This window comes from Semicossyphus pulcher, unplaced genomic scaffold (assembly GCF_022749685.1).
Source record: "Semicossyphus pulcher isolate SPU_LCO1_2020_fin unplaced genomic scaffold, fSemPul1.0.p SCAF_22, whole genome shotgun sequence".
NCBI classification, from domain to species: Eukaryota; Metazoa; Chordata; class Actinopteri; order Labriformes; family Labridae; genus Semicossyphus; species Semicossyphus pulcher.
The window spans coordinates 9,955,327-9,978,630 of record NW_027211696.1 but is presented as its reverse complement, the minus strand read 5'-3'; the positions used below and the strand labels follow the sequence as shown (position 1 = coordinate 9,978,630).

The 23,304-nt window shown below is 41.7% G+C and overlaps 1 protein-coding gene across 4 annotated transcripts in view; it reads right to left on the bottom strand.

Moving 5' to 3' along the window:
• The window catches only part of rgs3a (regulator of G protein signaling 3a), a 145,432-nt gene that overhangs the window by 88,041 nt on the left and 34,087 nt on the right, over window positions 1–23,304 (bottom strand). For 3 of the 4 annotated variants that reach the window (XM_069672920.1, XM_069672919.1, XM_069672918.1), the window contains 7 exons: window positions 22,757–22,862; window positions 22,034–22,466; window positions 19,742–19,781; window positions 17,697–18,034; window positions 14,232–14,309; window positions 9,173–9,284; window positions 4,070–4,113 (listed from right to left, as the gene is read on the bottom strand). In XM_069672920.1, coding sequence (XP_069529021.1) covers window positions 4,070–4,113; window positions 9,173–9,284; window positions 14,232–14,309; window positions 17,697–18,034; window positions 19,742–19,781; window positions 22,034–22,466; window positions 22,757–22,862 — 1,151 coding nt within the window. Of the gene's footprint in view, window positions 1–4,069; window positions 4,114–9,172; window positions 9,285–14,231; window positions 14,310–14,482; window positions 14,529–17,696; window positions 18,035–19,741; window positions 19,782–22,033; window positions 22,467–22,756; window positions 22,863–23,304 lie in introns of those variants that run through there. The other variant, XM_069672922.1, reaches the window with a different exon arrangement.

Genomic DNA, 23,304 nt, shown 5'->3' with positions numbered 1-23,304 from the left:
GCTACGAGTGCGACCCGGCGTATTTGTTCACATTTGACAGTAAAGTGTGTTGTATAGGATCCAAAATCTGCCTTTAACTCACCCAAACTCTCTCCCTTTCTCCCCCATTCTCTCTTACGTAAGAGTTGCTATTTATATACGTTGCCTAATTGGATAGACTGAATAATTTTGAAGACGTTTCTCTTCCTTTTTTCCAGCCTGTGGGACAGATATCAGGCCCCGGCTCATTCTGTCTGGAATTTCTGAAAAAAAATAGTCCCCCTAAAAGATTCATAAGCGGCTAATGAGGTTATGCAGCACATTTCAAAGCAAAAAACCAGTGTGACGTTACATGTGCGTGTGTGTCTGCGACAGGAGGGGCTGCGGGGTTTAAATAGTTGCTCTAGTGAAAAGATTATCCATATGACAAGAGGTTTGCAGCTGCAACTAATTGCAGACGAGTCAAGAGATGCTGGATGGAAAACAGGCCCTTAAGCTGTGGGGTTAGAGCGAATGTTTTAAAAACAGTTGAGACAATCAAACCTCAGTTTAAGTAAGGGGGGTCGAAAAGCTCCAGGAAGTTTCCTAAAATGGTGTGCAAGAGATCAAAAGGAAAAGATCGTCTCGCTTGATTTGTTCAGGGCAAATGTTTGTTTGAGCCGAGTTTCATGAATTCAGAAGGTTTGCATTTGTAGTTGGAGAGTTGAAACCGTGCAGTTCACGGTCGGAGCTTTTATTGTGAAGAATGAAGGAGGCTTTAGACCAAAGTTTGTCTCATCCAACAATCGGAAAGTCCTCAGCGGATGCTTAGAATCGGTATCAAGGCTGATCTTGGATCCTGGCATATTCTAGAGGATCGGTATCAGCTTAAATAATGTTAATCAAAACCTGAAGGTCTGCATGCTCCTGTTGAAAACCTCTTAACATTTGTAATAGATGTATCAGGATTCTGAGTCTAAAAGTGGACTACGGACTTGACAGCTACGAATTCCGCCCGTCTCCGTCCGAGCAGCGCTCGAACATCGTTCCAAATTTCCCAGCACCGAGTTTGATAAACAGACTGAATGACTAATAGATACAATAAAGACCTAACCACTGTAACATCTTCACTGATTACTAAACCTGTTTCGGGCGCGTTTGTGACGTCAGACGGTGACGCAGCAGAAAAGAGACCGAAAGGAGTATACTCTACTGGCAATGGGAACAGAGACAATCAGCATCTATAATCGGGTCTATAAGCGGGAAAGGGGTATATGTGTCAGCCCTGTGATTGACTGGCAATCAGTCCAGGGTGTACCCCGCCTCTCACCCAATGACAGCTGGGATTGGCTCCAGCCCCCCGCAACCCTGAACAGAATAAACAATGGATGGATAAAATTGATGGATGGATCCCACTGGACAGACGGGTTGGTGTAGCATTAGCAGTCATGCGGGCGTTGTACCGGACTGTCGTCGTGAAGAGGGAGCTGAGCCTTAAGGCAAAAGCTTTCGATATATACCAGTCGATCAACGTTCCAACCCTCGCCTATGGTCACAAGCTTTGGGTAGTGACCAAAAGAATAAGATCGCGGATACAAGCGGCCAAAGTTTCCTCTGTAGGGTGTCTGGGTTTAGCCTTAGAAATAGGGTAAGGAGCTCGGACATCCCGAGGGCCGCTACTCCTTCGCATCAAAAGGAGCCAGTTGAGGTGGTTCGGGCATCTGATTAGGATGCCTCCTGGGCGCCTCGAGGTTTTCCAGGCACGTCCGACTGGGAGGAGACCTCAGGCCAAACCCAGACCTCGCTGGAGAGATTATCTATCCCATCTGGCCTGGTAACGCCTCAGAATCCTCCAGGAGGAGCTGGAGACGTTGCAGGAGAGAGGGGCTTCTGGGTCACCTTGCTGCCACCACGACCCGGATAAGCAAAAGAAAATGGATGGATGGATGATCCCACTGAATGGCCAGACGTTAAATACTTTGATATCTAAAATTGATCAAACCACCCGGTAAGATCATCATGTAGTCAGACAAAGGTCGAAACCAGGCCTCTGCTTAGCAGGATATATCCGGGGAAAAGTGTTGGTGTTCAGGTCTCGAGACACAGAGTGTTTTAATGAGACATTTACATATTATCATGTTAATTTGAGTAAAGATCAGTGAGTCGGCTCCAGAGAGTTTGACAGCTGTTACAGATGGATGCAAACAACAGCCTCAGAGATGTGCAGGATGAGGAAGAAGAGGGAGTGAGGTGTGAGGAGATGCAAGAAAGCGCGAGTACAAGTGGTGATATACGTCCTATATGGCAACATTTAATCGTACTAACACCTGCAGCTTCGTTCCCTCTCTGCACACTTCCAAATAAAAAAAAATAAAGCAATCAAACGGGCTCGTACAGCAGCAGAGGAAAAGGGAGGGGCAGCCGAAGAGATGGGGAGAGAACAACCAGCCACAACAACCTGCAAACATGCTCATTAACGGCTGCAGAGCTGTCAGGAGTGAAGAACATTTCAAGGCTGGGAAACAGCCAAACAGGCTCTGAAACCATCACATCCCATCACGTCTGTCCCATCCAGTGTCTGTCAGATCGCTATCACATCGCCCTTGTTTCTGCCGGCTTCCCAGCAGCTCGCCTTCATGCTCGGTTTGTTTTTGTCTGAAATTTAACATTGTAAAAACTACGACAATGAATAAGAGATATTTTAAAGCAAATCATGAAGAGCTGGACGACTACAATCCTATCGTGGCTCTATTTCTTCTACTGCTGGAACAGTGACTTTGCAGTGCCACTTAAACCGGTGAACAAAGCTGTGAAATATTAAACGTCTTTCCCATTCATCATTAAATGACAGCCTGGGAGTTGTTACAGCAGCTGTGGCGTAGCGGTAGAGTCTCTCAATCAAAAGGTTTGGGGTTTGATTCCTGACTGCTACAGTCACATGTAGCGTCCTTTGTGCGCTGAACCTCAAACTGCTCCGATGAAAGTCTATAGAGGCCAAATCCCAATCTCCACACTCAAGGACTCGGACTTTGAGGCGCGCTCCCGGGAAGTGTGTGTGTGTGCTTAGTGCTACTATCAAATCATCAAGTGCGTAAGGGCTCTGATACGGACTTTTCAACAAATTACGGACTTCCTGTGTGTCCACATATCTGCAGACATTCCTTTGGTGGTTACCCAGAGTTCATAGCCAACTTGCTGACGCATACAAACGCGACTGTCCAGGCCCACACTAAATGCACACAAATGTTCGTATATTGAAGTCGTATTCAATAAAGTTTGAACAACAACAAAAAAAGTAGGATTGCTTTATCTGCAGATGTAGTTCATAACTTTTGTGGTTATTTATAGCACATTTTCAAAAATGTTTGATTTTCTGTTATTATTCGAAATGCATTAAAAATAACGCCTTTCTGACTTTTGATAGTTTACTTATATAACTTTACTTATATAATTGTATATTTACTTATATAATTGGCGCATCCTGTTTCCAGGCAACGTGTGATGTCATGATGTGTGTCCCAGTCCCTGATTTTTATGTAGTTCTCGAACCCTGCACGCCTGATGTCATTGAAGTCCAGTAGGGTGGAGATTGGGGTTGGGCCGGATCCTGATTGGAGATTGGCACTTCGGCCTTTGCCATCAGTACGAATGTGAGTGTGAAAGCGCTTTGAGTGGTCCGAAGACCAAATCACAATGTAAACAGATGCATCATACTTGAATATATTGCTTTAAATTGAATATGACAATCCCTTGGAGAAATATGTAAGTATAAATATGTAGCAACTTCCACAGCCGTATTTACACTGTGGATTATGAATACTTAAAACACCAGATTTTGGTGGCTTGGTGTTTCAAAAAGGTCGCCGTTGGTAAAAACAAATCTTTGCTGTGAGATACATACAGAAAATCAAATGCATGTTTGTGTGACAGAGACAGGCCAGAGGAAGAAACACAGAGAAAAGACATTTTCATTAGAGCTTTCTGCTAATCCCTGCGTCTTCCTTGTAATGTGATTTCCACCAGAGTCTATGGCCCCTGCGGCTCACAGACAAAGTAGGCTGCTCGCATTAGACCCTCTTCTCTTACACACACAAACACACGCAGTCCTTACCTCGGTCATGTGAATAAGGTAGAATCTCAGCTCTTCAGCGTAATCTGTAAAACACAATAAGAGAGAGGTTCATTTAAATCAATGTTTCATTCTCACTTCCTTCCTTCCTTCTTTTTTGGACATAAAACAGCAGCTTTGATTTCCGCAAAACACTTTAATTGATGGAAGGCTTTTACTTTCTGTCGGCCACGCAGAGATCCACCCATAATGCACTGCAGCATGGCTCTCTGAGACAGGCCTGTGGGTCTGCAGTCAAGATAAATGTGTTTTAATCGAGTGACCCCCCACACACACACACACACTCTCAAACACTCCAACGTACACCCACACAGTCTGTATATGTTGTGGAGGTGTTTACTGTGTTATTCTGACTGGCAGTCAATCCTTCTGCCCCGGGTGAGATTCACAATGATTGAATATGTTCCAGACAGACAGGGGTCATCAATTCTGACCTGCACACCTCCTCTTCCCCATCCGTCTTCCTGTCTTACACTTGAATTGAAGACTGTCTATCTAACTGTACTATCTATCAAACTACCTATATAAATACCTGTCTAAGTCCATGTAACTCACGTTTTTCTGTGCAATAGTGAGCACAAGGTGCTGGATTAAAAATTTCATAAGTGAATAAGCAACAGTGAAACCTTTGTTAGAAGGTCTTTGTGTACAACCCCATCACTCACAGTAAAAAGCTGCTCGTTCTCAGGGCCCTTGATGATTAACATGTGAGCGTGCCACTCTTAAAGGTGAATAACAGGAAAGAGCATTCAGATGGTAAATGTCTGGAAGATGTGGGCCCGCCCTGCTGTGCTCTGATTGGCTACAAAAGCCAACAGGTCAAACGCAGGACTTTGATTTAGGAGACTTCTACCGTAATACTTCAAATAAACGCCGATCACAAATGAATGCCAAGTCCCTTTAACTCGCCGCGTGTGGCTGCACGTTTGACAAATTAGAAGCCTGTGTGCATGAAAAGCACCGTTTTTTTCCCCTTTGCTCAAACGCCACACGTCACATTTACTGGTCCCTGTGGCAGCATGGAGAAAACAGTCCCTGTGAAGGTTAAAGAAATTTACACCACGATGACTGAGCAACATTTTTAAGGTATACTGTTTGCATTAAACAACAAACAAAACATATGCTGATATGCTGAGACAGCTTTACAGACATGCACGTCTGCGTAGCACTCCTGAGTCATTATTTAGATAGGTATCTCGTAGGGTTAGACGTGCTGTCACGCAGAGCAGGATCAAATTAGTGATTTGCATTTGCTGATAAGTTAGTCCAAAGCCTTATTTTGTATAAAGGTAAACATTCTTCCTGGTTTGAATCAACATTTTTAAAGTTTAAGAGTTTTGTACAAAAATGATTAAAGGCCCGTCTCGTTTAGACGCCCGTCCCAAATAAAGGCAGGGTGATTTTATAGATTAGAGTAATTAAAAGCCTGGGCTATTAATTGAAGCTTTATTGTATATGTTCCCCGTGTAAATGCAAATGCAAACACTGGCTTAACGTTTGAACCCGTCCACGACCTTTTCCTAAATCTAACCAAGTATTGTCCAAACCTAAAGAAGGAGGTTTGTGCTAAAACAGTTAGTTGACTTGGACGGCGGTAGTAGCACTGCAATGTGTTTATCACACTCCCAGTAGAATACTGTCTGCAGAGGAAGTCCAAAGGTCTTTAACTGGTTCCTGCTGCTGTGTTTCTCCATGCGGTCTGCAAACTGCTGCAGTTCAACAGTGTGATAAAGAAAAGAGACCGGCGCCACCTTGAGGATGGATCGGGTGCAGGAGGGTCAAAGGCAAGTTTTTCAAAATAAAAGTGCTTCTTATTGAAACCAACAGCAGAGGTCACTGTTGGATATCTTACAGCGGAGAACTGTGTGAGCAGCTTTTTGAAGAAGTGATGTGAAAACCTGATAACGCTCATATTTTATAGTGTCCATGTTTTCAGTTTAAATTAAATACAGGTGTTTATTCTGTGGCTGCAGAGACAACGACACTTTCCATACTTTAAAATAAAGGACATTTATTTGTTGTGAAAAGTTTGTAAGTGTATGTCAAAGGTCACTTCCTATCCCAGTGAAAAAGTACCTGAACCTTGGATAAATGATTGATTTCTACCAAACTTAGTTCAAAATTTTACAGCTTTAACAACCGATTTAACTGATGATATCGTTTTGATTGACACATGTTAATTACCACTCTGGATGTTTCCCACGCTCCTCACTTTAGTATCGGGGTGACAGGAACACAGGAAAGCCCCTGTATTGAACTTGTACCGTGTCATTACACTCACACACACACACGCACTGCTCAAACACACCCTTGCTGAAACAAACACAATCCCCCGGCGCCTCTTTCCTGAGTGACGCTACCGAAGCGAAATAACAATGACAGGCAGCAGGGTGGAGATGTGCGTCTCTCTGTGTGTGTGTGTGTGTGTGTGTCCTGAAATGAAACACACGCTCATGAGACACACAAACTCTACTGAATCCCCACCCTGGTGATCTCCCTAATGTTTGGGTGAAGGGTGGAGGTCAGAAGTGGCCCAGAGGAGATGAGAGATGACTGTATCAGTTCTAATTTGTTCATTGGATGTTTCCTGAGCACAAGTATTCCCCCGATGTTAGCCGTAGCTGCACGCTGAATGTTTTTGTGTGTAAATCTGCATTAATAACCCGATGCACAAACATTTCTGCTGATTTTAAAGGCAAAATCTCATTATAATCCCCTGATTTAATTAAAAAACAAGACTCTTTCTTTGACACAGAATGATTTGACAGCTTGACCTGCAGCACTAATGTCCAACTTCTTGCATTTCAGTAATGGTAGCTGAAATAAACAAGACATGGAGGGAAGCTAAGTGGCTATGTGAGGCTACACTGACACCTTCAGGAGGCTTTATCCATGGAGGGTCAGGCCAAGCCCTCATCCGACTGAATTTGTACAGGAGTATACATGCCTGGGCACTATCACTGACAACAAATTGACATGGAATGATAACACCAATGAAAGATTTGCAAAAGCTCGACAGCGGCTCTATTTCTTAAGGAAGCTTACAAGTTTTAATGTGAAAAGTCCAATGTGCAGTCTTGTTAACACAACAGACAAGTACACCTTGAAATTAGCTTAGAAGATCATAGCAGACCCACTGCACCCCCTGTGGTCTGTATATGAACTTCTATCTTCAGGTAAGAGACAGTCTGCACTATATTTAACTTATCCTTCACAAGTTACCACATAATGTTTTTATTAGGGATGCACGATATTGGATTTTTTGCCGATATCCGATATGCCGATATTTTACAACTCAGTTAGCCGATAACCGATACCGATACCGATACCAATATTTTTTTCCCGCACACCTAATTGCAAAGATCATCAACTCTCTTCTGTATTGGAATTAGCGTACAGTATAATGGTGATACTCTTATCACATTTGTTACAACGGTCGGGGTGACGGGTCTTGAGATGGTTAATCAAGTTTGTAGTGTTGAAAGACTTTGCCTTGGCTCCTCCTCGCATCACCGAAGCTGAGCAGTCATTGCAAACAGCAGTTTTTCTATCTATTTCGGACACTTTGAAAAACTTACACACCACGGACATTTTGGCTTCTAACTCTCTCATGCTGCAGGTAGACACACGTGACGTCATCACGCTGCGCCGCGCAGGTCTTCTTTGCGCCGGGGACATTGCGCCGAGGTCGGGCATTTAATCAAGTATGCAGCAGCCCAGTATTTTATTGGTTAATTATATCGGCGAATATCGGCGTGTTGGACGATATCCGATAGTTCATTTTTAAGCCAATATCGGCCGATACCGATAACGTGCCGATAATATCGTGCATCCCTAGTTTTTATGACATTTTATTTCATGTATATTATGTGCTCTCCTATATATTTGTTGATGTCTTTTGTTATGTGTGCGTCATGCATTGCGCCCCTCCCTCCCACGATTTTGATCGAGACATGACATCGGAGGCGGGCATGCTAGAGTGAGGAAGCGTAGTTTAGCAAGATCGCTGGCAGAGGCCAGATGGCGAGTTTTACGTAGTCTGACGGAGGTTTTCCAGGGCCCATTGGAGAAGCGGATAGCGCCTCCAAAGACACAGAGCGATATTTCACTTTATTTTCTACCGTAATGGCATTAGCTCCCCATAATAGCATGATAGGACTGAGGTTGGAAATCGGCGAACTGGCCCTCCAAACATTGAGCTGAGAGCCACACTTGCCTCCCTCGATACTCCCACTGACTCTAAACATTATGCAGCCGTTATTCTGCAGGACTGAGCCGGCAATCTCCTCTTAACTATGTCCTTCTAATACCTGTTATCCTGCTAAATCAATCCCATAATCCCGACACTATAACCCCAAAATTAAGCCATGTTATTGACTCAGCTTTGGACACTCATGCACCACGCATTTTAGATGATATAACACTTCTGCTTTAAATCTGACATCCATTATGACTATCAGCTGCAGGGGGAGTCCCTTATTACTGTCTCATACCCGCTCACTTATCAACTTTCAGCAGACTAAGTGCACCCTCTCCCTCCTGGCGCTCTCCCAAGCATGACTCCAAACTTTGTCCCAGTCCCCGCCTACCTCTCTAAACACAGATATTTACAGTCAGCCGTATTTATTTGACTCGCCCCGAGCTCTGCGCCGCCCTGACAGCCAAACCATTCTCTGCGTCTACGCTGGAGGAGGTGGCTGTTTACAAGAAGGTGAAATAAAAAGACAAAGCAACAGGAAGCTGGGCAGCCTTTCTCTAAACATCCTGTTAAGCTCAACTTAAAATATGACTATACTCAGAATACTTTGTGTTTATTCGTAGTTGTTAAATTTGTGTTTTATATTGTTAAACTTCCTTTTTTATCCAGTGTTGAATTGAAACATGCTTTGTCATGAAACACACTGATAAGATTGTTTAAAGATTTGTTTGACTGTTTCAGTTTTGGTTTGGAAATCTGTTCATGTAGTAACATGGATTTACTCTTATAACTGGAGGTTTCTGTCATGATTAAGACTCTCTACATTGAAGTTTGGGAAAGCATGCATTTCACACATATTGGAGAGAGGCATGTTAATGAACACGTACCATCCTGGAGCCTCAGCTGCCGGAGGTACAGCGGACTCTGAAGGACGTTACACCTGCCAGGCTCGTCTTCTCTTGTCACCAGCATCAGGTCGCTGTAGACGAACACTGTGACCTACAAGATCAGAGGGGGAGTGATGGAAGAAAGGAGGATAGCAGAAAAGAGGAAGGGAGGTTTAAATAATGGAGGATGGAGAGGAGGGGGTGAGGTTTAAATGGGAGACAAGACGGGGGAGGAAAAAAAGATTAATGACACCTCACAAACACACATCTGCATTCCAGTAAGATGCACAACCACCTCCTAACTTTCAACAAGTCTCACCCCCAACAAAAGCCCCCCACTCACCTCATTTCCCAGCCCAGGAAATGCATTTCACACATTCATAATTAAGGCCACATACTAATGTGCATATACCTCTGTCTTGCTTTTTAGCCTGATACTAGTTTGCTTTACTTAATTCTATATTTAGTTAGAAAAATTCATAGTTTGCATCCATGTTAAGTTTGAATCAAATCAAATCTTCATGTTCTATATTAGCTCAGTGTCTCCAGAAAGAACATTCATTGTACATGTCGGCCATGTTAATTCCTTGTGGCATTCAACGGCTACTTGCTTACATTACTGTCAAACCACATATAATAATAATATAATAATAATAAAGTTTACATGAATAGCAAATATAATATCCAGTCCATTTAAGCAATATTACATGAGAGGGAGTGATGCTGTACTGAATATCATCACGGCTGTGATTTGGTTATAGATAAGATAATCACAGCCGTGCTGATATTCAGTACAACAGCACGACCTCGAGTGTGATATTGCTTTTATACAACAGTTAAACAAACGGCAAATAGAAGTTAAAAGTAACAACAACAGATTCTTTTTTGCTTGTATAACTCAACTACTTCTACAACTTAAAAGGTATAATAAGTATAATATAACATAATATAATATAAATCATCACTTATGGGCCTCTATACATGTGTGTTGGTGAGTATGTGTGCCGACCCTTGTGAGACCCTTCCCTCTGCATCTATTCTGTTGTTTTGCTTTGGTTCCCTGAGCCAATCACAGCGTATAGGTGAGTGTGGGAGTGGTTCAAATTAGCAACTGGGCTCCATTCAGACCGGCAAACATGGCGAAAGAGCGATGCATGTTGGCCTTCTTTCTGTAGGACAGGTAGGTGCTTCAAACTGGGTAGGACAAGCTAACCAGCAGTTAGCATGCCAGCGCAAAGGTGACCGGCAGTTAGCATGCTAGCGCAGCGGTAACCGGTGGTTAGCATGCTAGCATAAAGGTAACCGTGATGCTGTCGGTGTTAGCTTGGCGGGGTGGGCGTGTTCTCGCAGGAGAGAGTGAGAGTGAGCTTCTGGTGAGGAAGAGCCCAGGAGGAGGGGCCCAGTTTGAATGTGTTGTCAAAATGAAAGGAAAAATCCTACTACCTGTAACCGAAACTGGACTTTTGTTGCCAAGCAACCCAAACAATCTCCTGCACTCTGTGTCTACAGGTTACCACAGATCAGCTGTTTTTATCATGTAGATTTATCTGTATGTTTTAATCAACCCGTGAAATAAGAGTCTACCAGCTAAGTACCAGCTTGATCAATGTAGACATACACAGTATTCAGGACACCTGGCTGAGGTGGAGTGATACACAGAGTGAGAAGTCGTAGTGCTGTTATACTGTATATCAGCACTCATGGAATGCCTCTTGTCCAATCAGATTACTTGGTCGAAACTAACCGGTGTACATTTTTTTGTTATTTCATGGGACAGAGCTGCTTCCACGTCATCGCTTAGCATAGAAAAAAAAGTACATGCAGAAACCACAAATTAATTTTGCTTGCAACAATTCGTGAAAATGTTACAATAACCGACTGTTATATAATAGCCTCATCTTAAGTTATTTAATGTACAGTCTATCTGCCTTCGTAGAGTTGCTGTTGCTTTATTTTTACACTTCCTTTAAACTTGACACAACTGAAGTAACAGCATCACAGTGTGAGAAAATGTACGTGTGTAACTAGTTTCACGTGAGGGAGTGCTGTAATTGTGTGCAGAAAATGCAGAACTGCAGCCACAAACTAATCACAGACAAACTCCCAAACTCATCACATGCAAGCTTCAGAGCGTTACAGGCTTCTGCAGTGGTTAATGGGTAAAGTCGTGCCAGTGAGGAACTCAAGTGAAAATAAATAAATAAAGGAACAAAGCATGAAGAATAAAGAGCCTAAATGTGTTTGAAAGTTGCTTCTGTGAGTTTGTGCTCCCATGCAACATAACGGGCAAGACAGTGTGGATGGGCACTGTTTCAAGACAATGCTTTTGCTTTGGTGGCTTCCTCTGAAGGGTGAGATAGCAGAGAGTGGTATTTCAGACGTAGCCAGTATGCGGTTATTGTGTTATATACGTGTGTGTGAGCGTGCGTGCGTGTGAGTGTGTAGGTTTGAGTGGGTGGAAGAGGATGTAAGCAAGTAAGAACAAGGACAGGGCAAATGAGAAGCAAACAGAGAAAGGCACACATACTTCACATACATTTATATTATACACACACGCACGCACAAAAATACTGTTCAAATGTGTGTAAAAGCTTCCTCAAACACTTGTGTTGTAATTTCCAGTCTGCACTACACACGTGACGAGTAACAAATACAATATTTGAACATTAACTTTTCTAATATACTGTCACATATTCTTTCTATATGTACTTTAATAGAAGATTGCTACTGTGTGTATGTTACACAACACAGAACATAGAACAACTATCTTTAAAACAAACATTTGAAGTCATTATTATAATTTTACATGGATGTATAAGGGCTTGTCCGAGGGCTCAAATGCCACTTTAGATTGAATCAAGTGAGCAACATTGTGCTTTTTATTTGTGTTCAGATATTATAATTAAAGTTTTACGTGTTTCTGTGAACAACAGAGTTTGTGTTTGCCTCCCGGGCAGACTAACAAATCTGTGGTGAGTACAGAGTAAAAGCTGGAACAACAGTGACGTATCATTAAAAACAGATCGTATAACGCGGCCCAGCGGAGAGAAACTCCCTCCTAACAAACTCTGCCTGTTTAATATTTGTTTTATGACCGACTCCAGAGGGAGAGGCCAGAATTATCTTCCATGCCAGCAGTCACTGCACTTCACTGCACCGAGCAGCAGAGATTATCTGACGGGGCAAATTAAAGAACGGCAGGAAGAGCCAAATTCAATGAAATAATATGCTTTCCTTCTCTGTTCTGCTTTCCAAATGCACAGACTGTTAATGTTCTGAAAAACATAGAAAATTATATATCAGATTCCCTCATTCAAAACACTGATTCTGAAAACTTAACAAAATATATTCACCGAGCAGTTTTATATATTTTTAAAGCTTTTGCACAAGGAGACGTAGAGCATTAGGCTGCATTACTTCTTCTGCTAAGACAAAAATACCCTGCTTCACAAGTTTTGTCTTTTAGGCTTGATGTGCTAGAGCTACTATTCGATATTCACTCGGTACTATTCGACCAAGCCCCCCGCCCCCACCCTCACAAGGGCGCGCAAACACGCTGACATTAGAAGAGAGAGAGACCCATACACTTTTTAACAACTCGGTTTTAAACCACTCTCATTCTCAAATGACTGTGCATAGTTGTTGTAGACTTATGATATGCTAGTTTTACCTGGCAAACTTTACACTTCGTTTATTTTTTCGAAGGAGTTCCAGATAGAGTTCTTTGACCGCTACTGAAAAGTCTGCAAATTTCTCCGGTTCCCAATCTCACTGCGCCACACCCCTTTTACCGGCACCTGGAGCTCGTGCTTTCTTCTTCTTTTATTATTTAATGGCGGTTAGCAAACAGCTCTCAGATGCGCTAGTGCCACCGTGTGGCAGTGGTACCACATTACAACCAGGCGCCGGTCGTGGGAAAAACATACTTCTTAGATGAGATTAAAGTCGCAATAACTTTTCGGTTTTTTAATATATCAATGACTATTCGAATATTCGAAAATGATGACCCATCGCTAAAATGTACCTGCACGTTTATCAGAATATTGCAAATATTTCTAATGTAATTGCCAAAAGGTTACTGTGACTTACAGAAGCTAAGTGTTATCTTTAAATACAGTTAGCTACACCATAATGTGAAATTAGCTAACAGACATTCATTAATCATTCATTTATGCTATTAAGATTACATTACTAGATATTACTTTTAAAGCCCTGACAGTATTTCCTAAGTACTTAATACAAAGTAAAATCTATAAACGTATTTCTGAAACTTCTAACAGATTTTACTTCACTGTATGAGATACTTGTATTTTGTAGAATGCGGCTGCAAAGTGAGCTTAATATATTTCGAAAGCTTCATTAATATATTTTGAAGGCGCAACAGCTTCTTTAGATCCATAAAACAGAATTTCTGTCAGTCAGACGTTCAGCGCTCTTCTTTAATATCAATTATTCATTTTCCTCGTCTGATGTGGGCCGGAGAGTTCAGAGGAGTCTAAGTTCTTCAGAGGTTTTCAGACGTCTCCTCTTTTCCTCCCCCTCTCAGTATGTTTCTCTCTACTTGTTCAGCCTTCTTTATACCTGTATAACTCTATAACACACACACATTTTGACTTTGGGTTAATGGACCGTCACTTCTAGTTTGGCCAAATAAACAAAACGCATAACTGGTTGTGACAAAGTAACAGAATGTTTGTCGGTACTAGTATTTTTGTCTCCTGGAATCTTAGGAGAGGAGAGGAGAGGAGAAGGAAGAGGAGAAGAGGGCCTAAATGTTTCTGCAGCAATCAAATGATAAAATTCTTGGAAAGGGCAAAGAGAAAATTGCATTTCCTCTCTCCACAGAGATCAAATCCTGCATCTTTTAAGTACATTTTTAAAGCTTTCAGGTTCTCTTAAGATTAGTGTTTGATCAAATCCCGCATAAAAAACTAACTTCCTGTTTCTTCCAAGACAAAAATGTTGAAACAAAGCGAACACATACAGCAGAAAACGCACTTATATACACGTGACGCACATGCACACGTAGTAACATCTTAAACTTGTTGATGCCACTTACCTTGAGAGAGTGGTGCTTGCTCTCGTGTAGTATCATCTCCTCGGATATGATGAGAGCTCGGCTGCACAGGTCAAGAGGCTGCACAAGGAGGAACATGCTAGAGATTAGCCTCATATTTTCATTCACTGATAATTAATGAAATCAGATTCATCAATGATCACAAGTGCAGATTTGTCTTATATTTAAAGTTTCTTAAAATACAAATCAACAGTATATTTTGTATTTAGTCAAATAAAACATGAGCTCAATACCAAATCCATTTTAGCTCCCGAATTCAGACACTCAATAAAGCGAGCCTTTTCTCTACGGTGGGAAACGCAACTGAAATGGATTCCACTAAGACTGAAAGTGATTTGTGACTGTGAAGCGCTTATGTGTGGTCCCTGTATGGTGTGACACTCACACTAAGAATGAACCAGTGTGGCAACGTGGGCGGTGGGGACTTCCTTTAAAGTCCAAGGTGTGACACGGAGCCAATACAATATGTGTGCATGTGTAACATTTACATTCTGTGTGAAGTAGGATCAGGGTTGCATGTTTCTGCGTGAATTAACAGGAAGTACCAATTTTAAAAACGACAAATGGTTTAAGAGAAGTTGCTGGTGCTAATTTTGCCTATTTCCCCTCACGACAAAATACAAACAAACTTTCAAACTGACATATGAAGAATAAATTGTACTAAAATACAAGCTAAAATAAGACATAAGTGTTGAACGGATCATACAGAACATTAAAAGAAAACAGAAATATAAAGTATTCTAAATCTAAAAGATAAATTGAAAAAACAATGTTGCAGTTTGTAACAATGACTTGACTTGACCTCCTAACTTTTTCACAGACATTCAAAAGCTGCAGCCTCAACAAGCATCTGTATAACAAAAATGTGTCGTCTTTGAATACTTAGGCTGAAAGGTCAAAGTATTTCATAATTACAAACCTCAAATGTCTATTTCCTTTTGACCCAAATGTTCTGGGAAAAACATCATGTCTAGAAAGAGAGATCTTATGCACTGTTATTTACGGATTTCCTCTTTGACCGCTGACTGGTTTTTAGAACATCACAGTGACCTAGTGATTCCTAGAAGGAAACCACAGAAGCACTGGCCAGGACTTTTGCATGTCCTCTTTTGCTCCTTGTCTTTTCAATGCAGTTCGTTCATCACAACCATCATTAAGCTAAGAAAACCTAAAGAAACAGTTTGTGTGAGACACTTATACGTTTTGTTATGCTGAGAGTTAGGGGAAAAGATAAATAGGCTAACAGTATTTTATCTGTCCTTTAAGTCAGAGGCTTTTAGCCTAGCTTTAGCTTAGCATTAATCCCCCAAATCTGGGGAAAACAGCCACCCTGGCTTGGTTAGATGGTAAAGAAATTTACCGAAATAAGTTAGCCGTATTGTATTGGTCCTTTAAGGTAGAAGCTTTTTAGCCTAGCTTTAGCTTAGCATGAACCCCTCAAAACTGGGGAAAACAGATACCCTGGCTTGGTAAGATGGTAAAGAAATTTACCGAAATAAGGTGAGCAGTATTTTATTGGTCCTTTCAGCTAGAAGCTTTTTAGTCTAGCTTTAGCTTAGCATAAAACCTCAAAACATGGGAAAACAGCTACCCTGGCGGGTCAAACGGTAGAGAAATTCACTTAAATAGGCTAACAGTATTTTATCTGTCCTTTAAGCTAGACAGTTTTTAGCTTAACTCTAGCTTAGCAAACCGTCAAAACTGGGGAAAACAGCTACCCTAGAAGCTTTTTAGCCTAGCTATAGCTTTGCTTTAGTATGAAACAGGGGAAAATAGCTATCCTGGCTGGGTGAAAGTCTAAAGAAATCCACCTACCAACACTACTAAAGCTAATTGATTCAGACACTTTGGGCCGGTTTCACAGACAAGGCTTTAATTAAGCCAGAAGTAGGCCTTAATGTGTACTAGTTAAACCAGGAAATTTAAGTGGCTTTCATGGATGTGGCTTATGTTTAGCTTAGTTAGTCGGTGACTATGGAGTCCTGGAGTAAGGTAAGTAAGCCTAAAATAGAACACCAGGGTTAAGCCTCATTAGGTTAAGTGGGAGCACATTCTGTTGGTCTGATGGTGCTCATAAAAACCCGGAATGGAATTGAAAAACACCATGACTGGTGTGATCCTGGAGATAAAACAACAGCAGAGGCAAAGAGAATTTGTTCAAAATACTTTAGTGAGTCTGAAAGAAGTCTGAAAAAACTAAAACAAAACTGTGTCAAACAATCCAGTAACTGAAAGTAAAAGCCAGACTGCTTTCACTGAGCAAGAGAAGAACAGTGTTGGGCTGCAATTTGCAGTAAATTAAACACAAATTAAAATATAACAAGAAAAGTTTAACTTCTTGTGAGATATCTTTATTGTTTTCAGTGTTTTACTTTTCTCATATTTCTATTTTTGTGACATACATTTTAGAATGACATCTGCCTTTATAGACTGTGGAAGAACCTTAAACTGGTGTAAACAAATAGAGATTTAATACTGGTGAATTGTACACCACACGATGACCGAAAGTAAATTGGTTAGTGTTTTTGGTCAATATATTCCACTGTCTGCGTCAATCTTTATTCTTCTTTCATATGAAGGACCAAATGAGTTTATTGCTTCTAATGGAGTATTTTAATCACCACAAACTATATCTTAAGACGGCCTTAATTTCGTCACTCGTTTAATTTTCCTTGCACACTATTTAAATAAAAAAATAAAATAAAATAAGCCATAATAAATACATTACATATTTAAATGCGTCTCATCTGGTTGTGCTTCAATGTAAAAGCATCTCTGTATGCAAGGTCTTGTTTGTCATTGCTGGCCTCAGCCATGGGCACAACTGCTTGATCCTGATTTTCCATTGGAGGATCAAGACAGCAGTGCAGCACTCCGATTACACTTATCCACAAGTACTCGTCTGGCTGGCCTCTGTAGTGGATGTTGGTTTTCATTTAGATATTCCAAATAGTCCATGCTTCTTCACAAACAGTACTAAGCAGAAGTTAAACCTGCCTCTTTGAGGATTCATTTAAGCTTCAATTTAAGCCTAGAGTAGCTCTAACCTTCCCTCTTGCAATCAGCTTAGTTTAATCCAGAACAGGCTAAGTCTATGACTATTTTAAAATAGGTCTGTGCAAGTCGCTTTTAGTTAAGACAGCTCAAACAGGCATTTAAGTCTGGGACTAGGCTTAAGCCTTGTCTGTGAAACCGGCCCTATGTTTTGTATGTTTAGTCTGTGCAAAAATATTAAAATGTATTAGCATGCACTTAAGAGGCTAATTGTATGCTAATACAGAGGCTAGAACCAGATTAGCAAGAGCAGTAGGAAAAAGGACTATTAACTAGTGTTAACATAAATCAGAAACATATAATGCATATCACTGTGCCACACGATGGACTGTAAAAACACCAAAAGGTTACAGTTAGAAAACCACACACAAATATCCAGATAATATGGCTTACCTGTACAAAGATGGGGAAGATTAGTATCTTGGGTGCCACTTTGACATATCCATAATTGGCGTGTGAAGTGTGTGAGCGCACAATGGTGCAGTTCTGGTAGTTGGCAAAGTTGGCGTTCTGCTGTTGGTAGTTTGGTGCACCGGCATTAGTGGAGGTGGACGCTGTTTTTGTTGTCTTGGAGTTGTTAGACCGCCGAAGGAAGCCAGTACGGTTGGAGAGACCCACACCACCTTCTCCGCCACCTCCTCCACCACCAGTCATACCTCCAGAAAACGCAGCGCCACCACCACCCTGGGCCTGTTGACTAGGCGCCTGTCGTGTGGGGTATAACCTGGCAGCTGTGAAACAAGAAGAGGAAGCTGAGGCAAGTGAGGCTACATATCATTTCTAAAGTCATTTATGGGTTTCTGTAACCCTGATATGAAGTGATAAATAAATACAGAGCTAGCTAGGCTATATTTACCTCTGTTTATTCCATACAAAACATAAGAAAGAATATAGACAAAGTTTAGCTTTACAGAGGGTTTTAAGGACTCCATTTTCCTGTGATAACGAGTTATTAGCAGTTGTTTTCTCAAGATCTCTGCTTATTTTTCCCGCTATCTCGGGATAACAAAGCGGGTTTTCCCTTTATAGTGGATTAATTTGGCCCATTATCTCTGGAAAACAAAGCCGGTTTTGATAACGGGATAATTTTCCCAGCAATCTAGAAAACAGAACAACAGGCTGGTCACTGTGATATGACAGACCACGACATGCCATGCTGCCATTGCACACACTAATGAGCTAAGTAAGGCCTGTTTCTATGTTGGTTTTGTTCTTTTGCATTAGAGTAAATAAAATGAATGGATGCATGTCCGCTTAGGGCTACTGCACTGAACAATGTATTCCCCTGTTTTGTTTTTGAAATTGTGCTAACTTAATCAGCAAGCTGTATGAACAAGATGACGAACTACAGCTATGATTGTAGGTGGTCCGCTGCTGGCTGGCCATGAAAAAGCCACACCACCAGCTGGCAGCTCCAGCTGCTTTTAAGATGCAAGTTTTGCTTTCAGTGTGTTTTCTGTGCTACTCTGTTTTTAAAGTAGAATCATTTGCTCTATTTCCCTTATTGTAATATGATATATATATATTAGGGATGCACGATATTGGATTTTTTGCAGATGTCCGATAAGCCGATATTTTACAACTCATTTAGCCGATTATCGATATCGATATTTTTTCTGCACACCTAATTGCAGAGATCATCAACTCTCCTCTGTATTGGAATTAGCGTACAGTATAATGGTGATACTCTTATCACATTTGTTACAACGGTCGGGGTGACGGGTCTTGAGATGGTTCATCAAGTTTGTAGTGTTGAAAGACTTTGCCTTGGCTCCTCCTCGCATCACCGAAGCTGAGCAGTCATTGCAAATAGCAGTTTTGCTTTCTATTTCAGACACTTTGAAAAACTTCCACACCACGGACATTTTGGCTTCTAACTCTCTCATGCTGCAGGTAGACACACGTGACGTCATCACGCTGCACCGCGCAGGTCTTCTTCGCGCCGGGGACATTGCGCCGAGGTCGGGCATTTAATCAAGTATGCAGCAGCCCATTATTTTATCGGTTAATTATATCGGCGGATATCGGCGTGTTTAAGCCAAAATCGGCCGATACCGATAACGTGCCGATAATATGGTGCATCCCTAATATACATCTCTATATATACAGTAATATAATACAGGAGAATATACTGTATATTTTGAGTTTGTGGTAATTCATTTAAGAAAACAGGATTTTAAAATGTGAGCCTTGACACATTTTGCTTTGCTGTGTTTCTAAGGTCACTTTAACTCAAGTCTCCTTCACTGTGCCAAATGTTGAATTTAATCATATTCATTAAAATAACAATGATCTAAAATGTGAAGTCAAAAATTAAATGAACATTGGGCATCATCCAAAATAATAAAGGAATCAGAGCCAAATTAAACAAAGGCGTTCAGCCAAAATGTCCACACGAGTTCACTGATGAATAAAATGTTACACTGTACATGTCTTACCTAATGTCCCCTGGTTGTCTTGATAAACAGGCCTCAAGATCTGAAAGCAGAATAATGTGCAATGACATTAATATTAAATAATTATTTCAGCACAATAAAAAGTGGAATAATAATTGGATGTTTATCAGCAGGATATCTGGATAGTAAAAGGCGCTTTTCCTCATATCTGTGTCCTACAGTTCCTCTGTGTGTTGCTATGCCTCGCGTTTGTGTTCAGGGAACAACTTGGACGTTATCATGTGGCGTTCGCTGCATTAAATTTAGCATCCAGGATTTAGCTGAACCCATCTGACCCGCGCTGGATGTAGTGAGTCAGTGATGGTTTCTATGTGTCAAAACAGATTACTATCAGCGGAGGGAGTAGAGATAGTAAGCTCACACCACATCACATGTTTTACATTGATACAGAGGGTGAACTAGGGGTTGGAAAGTCACATTAAGTATGAAGTATGTCATTAGCGTGCTGTTCTGCAAGGTTATAATAGTAAGTATTTCCTGTAGCGTGTGCTTTCAGCTCTAGAATATTGTGTCCGTGTGATATGTCACCAACATGACCCATTTCCACAGGGCTTTCGGTATATTTAGCCTGCGATGGCCACCACGAAATATCACCAAATCCCTGCCTGCTTTTATTATTACGGATGGAAGTGGTGGCTGTTTGAGAGGAAATGTTTGTCCAGTATGCTAAAATGTACCGCTATTTTTTTCCCCACAGGCTAACCACACTTTTACACTCTTACTTTTCTGGATTTACTTCGGCTTCTTTCATAATATCAATCTCATCTCATGTTTGGGACTGCTCGCTACACATGCACAACGTCCTCAACCATTCACGGATGAAGATGGAAACTACATGAAGCACACAAAGAAACACAGACACACACAACTCGAAGTAACAGACAGACTTTCTTAAAGTGATAATCTCGAAGATTTTCATTTAAATAAATGTCTGTTAAATGTCTGCCAGATGAGGTAAGACAATCGTGATCGAGCCTATGGCCCACTGATGAAAGCCTTTGCATTTGCAGAATTACAGACTGGGTGGCAGTTGCGGAAAAAATCTCAAGCAGCGCCCAGTTAGTGACTCGTTTTCCATCATCCAGCAGTGGTTGGTTTGCCAGAGAGGGTAGGCGGAGCTACGCGGCTGCTTTTCCGCTCTCTGCGAGTGTTGCGAGTAAACAGTAATCTACTATGGCTGAACAAACAAAGAAAAGATCGATGACTACAGATACAACTTCAAAAATAAGTTAAAAAATCCAAAGAAAAAGAAACAAATTGGACGCTCAGATGAAGCAAACAAGGAAAAGGAAAGCGACCGTCAGCGAGGAAAATCAAGAGTTACAACCGGAGCCAACCATGGACGTCTAACATGCAACACTGTTGGATATCTGGGAAGTGTGCTCCCGCAATTACCATTTATCACCATAGGTGCCGCCAAAGAGAAGGAAACTCAAATATTCGAGAAAATCACTTTAAAATCAGACACAGAGGAAGAAATAAATGCTATATTTAAATCTATCCCTACATTTAAGGAGTTAGTTTGAGTTTTAGGTTTAATAGCTATTTACTAGAAGCTGTAGGCTACACCTACATTACCATGTGTCTTAAGTGTTAATAAGTTAGTATCATATTGTTAGTTTTGTTAGCTGAGGAAATTCAGTTCAGTCTTTTTGATTTTAATTGTCTTTATTTTGCTTTTACGATAAAAGATTTAAGCTCATTTACATGATGAAAAAATAAGAACACGCTGTATAAAATGTCATATACATGTCATACTGTGCATGTAAACGCATGTTATACTGAAACGGCATATTGCTCAAGGGAAGAGTCTTTGAATGTTTGAATAAAAGTTGGACTTTTGTTGAATTATTTCTCTTTTAAATGCTGGAACTTGGAAGTTTAATCATTGGCACATGACATCTAAAGTGATATCTGTGAGATAAATTATGTCAGAAACATATGCATAGTTTTCTTATAGGAACTGTGCGTAGTTTGAATTTATAAAAGCCAAAGCTTCTGCATCTTCGTAGCACATTTATACACATATTATTAACAGCTACATATATGTTATTCTCTCCTCTTGCTTACTTCATATCTACATGACACTGAGCTGTACGCAGCGTGTTCAAACATCAAGCACAAATCAGTGAGACGCACACAGTCCTCCTATCTATCAGCACCGGGGATGTAAGGTAAGGACACATATCTAGGATGAGCCACCATGTGACCGTGGTGAGGATGGGGAGGACGGAGGAGATGATGAAGATGCAGCCCACCACCGGTTTGCGGTACCTGGCTTCCGGGGTTGATGGGGGCCAGGATGATGTAGTTGTCCCCGTTGGACGCCTTCACCCTTGTCCCCTTCAGCGTGGCAGTGTGAGGGTGGTGGAGGTGTCGCGGCTTCCCGTCCAGCTCCTCTGCCGACCCTCCCTGGGCCCCCCACCCGAGGGTCCCTAAGCCCACGCCGCTGCTGTTCCCGGGGTCGGAGCCGTTGACCAGCAGCCTGCGGGAGGCGGTGGCACGGTGGTGGGCGGGCAGAGGCGGCACGGCCGGCGGGGTTTTGCTGGCGCCGAGGTCTGGCGCGCGCCTGCGGGTGGGGGGCGAGGGGGCGTCATAGTTTGAGGCGGAGGGTTTGTAGGAAGGCCGGTGGATGAGGCCCTCGAAATTCGGCTTGGCTGAGGGGCCCGTGCGCCAGACCACCACTGTGATTTCATTGGCGCTGTTTCTACAAAGAGAAAGATGAATGAGTTTTAATTATTTAGTGAAACTGGAGATAAATTGTGTCTGAAATGATACAAAACTTGCAGATATTTAAACATGGACATAATGATCTCACTACATCAGATGCAGATCAGAACAGATCAGATTGATCTGTAGGTCAATCATCATCGTAAAATTAACCTCTCAGTCTATCAGATAATCATTACAAATCCCTGATCCCGCGTATGAAAAGGATCCTGTAACATTTTGGTTTAAAAATCAGCCCATAATCCTCTGAACTGTTGGACTCATTACCTGATAGCATGGGCTAAGTCCACACATTTCCACTGCTCCACCGGCTGACCGTTGAGCTGCAGGAGAGTGTCCAACTGCTGCAGACCTGCCTGATCGGCCGGACCCCCTGCCACAGTGAACAGAAAAGTCAGATCATTATGTACTCATTATGAAGAGGCCATTCGTGCAATCCATATAGTTTTAATCTTGTTTCTTTGGTATTAGAGCAGCTAAGTGGCTATTTACTTTACAAATTAGCATAATGAAATAATGCTTTGCTGTTTTATGAGGTTTAATTCAGTTTGCACTCCCGCTCATCTCTCCACAGGGTATTGATCGGATCAAGCATGTTGTTCAAAGACGTAACAGCAGGGTAGACGCATGCCAACATGGGGGCTTGGCTCTAGCGTGTCCATTAGGGCTGTTACTTTTCCCAAAAATTCGAACGACTCCTCAAACAACTTTTTGCAAAAAACAACAACTACATATTGGGTTCATAGTGGTACATGCAGCGCTTCTGAGGTGCGTTGTTGAGATGATCAGTTCTGTGGCACGGTCTAGAAGCGTAG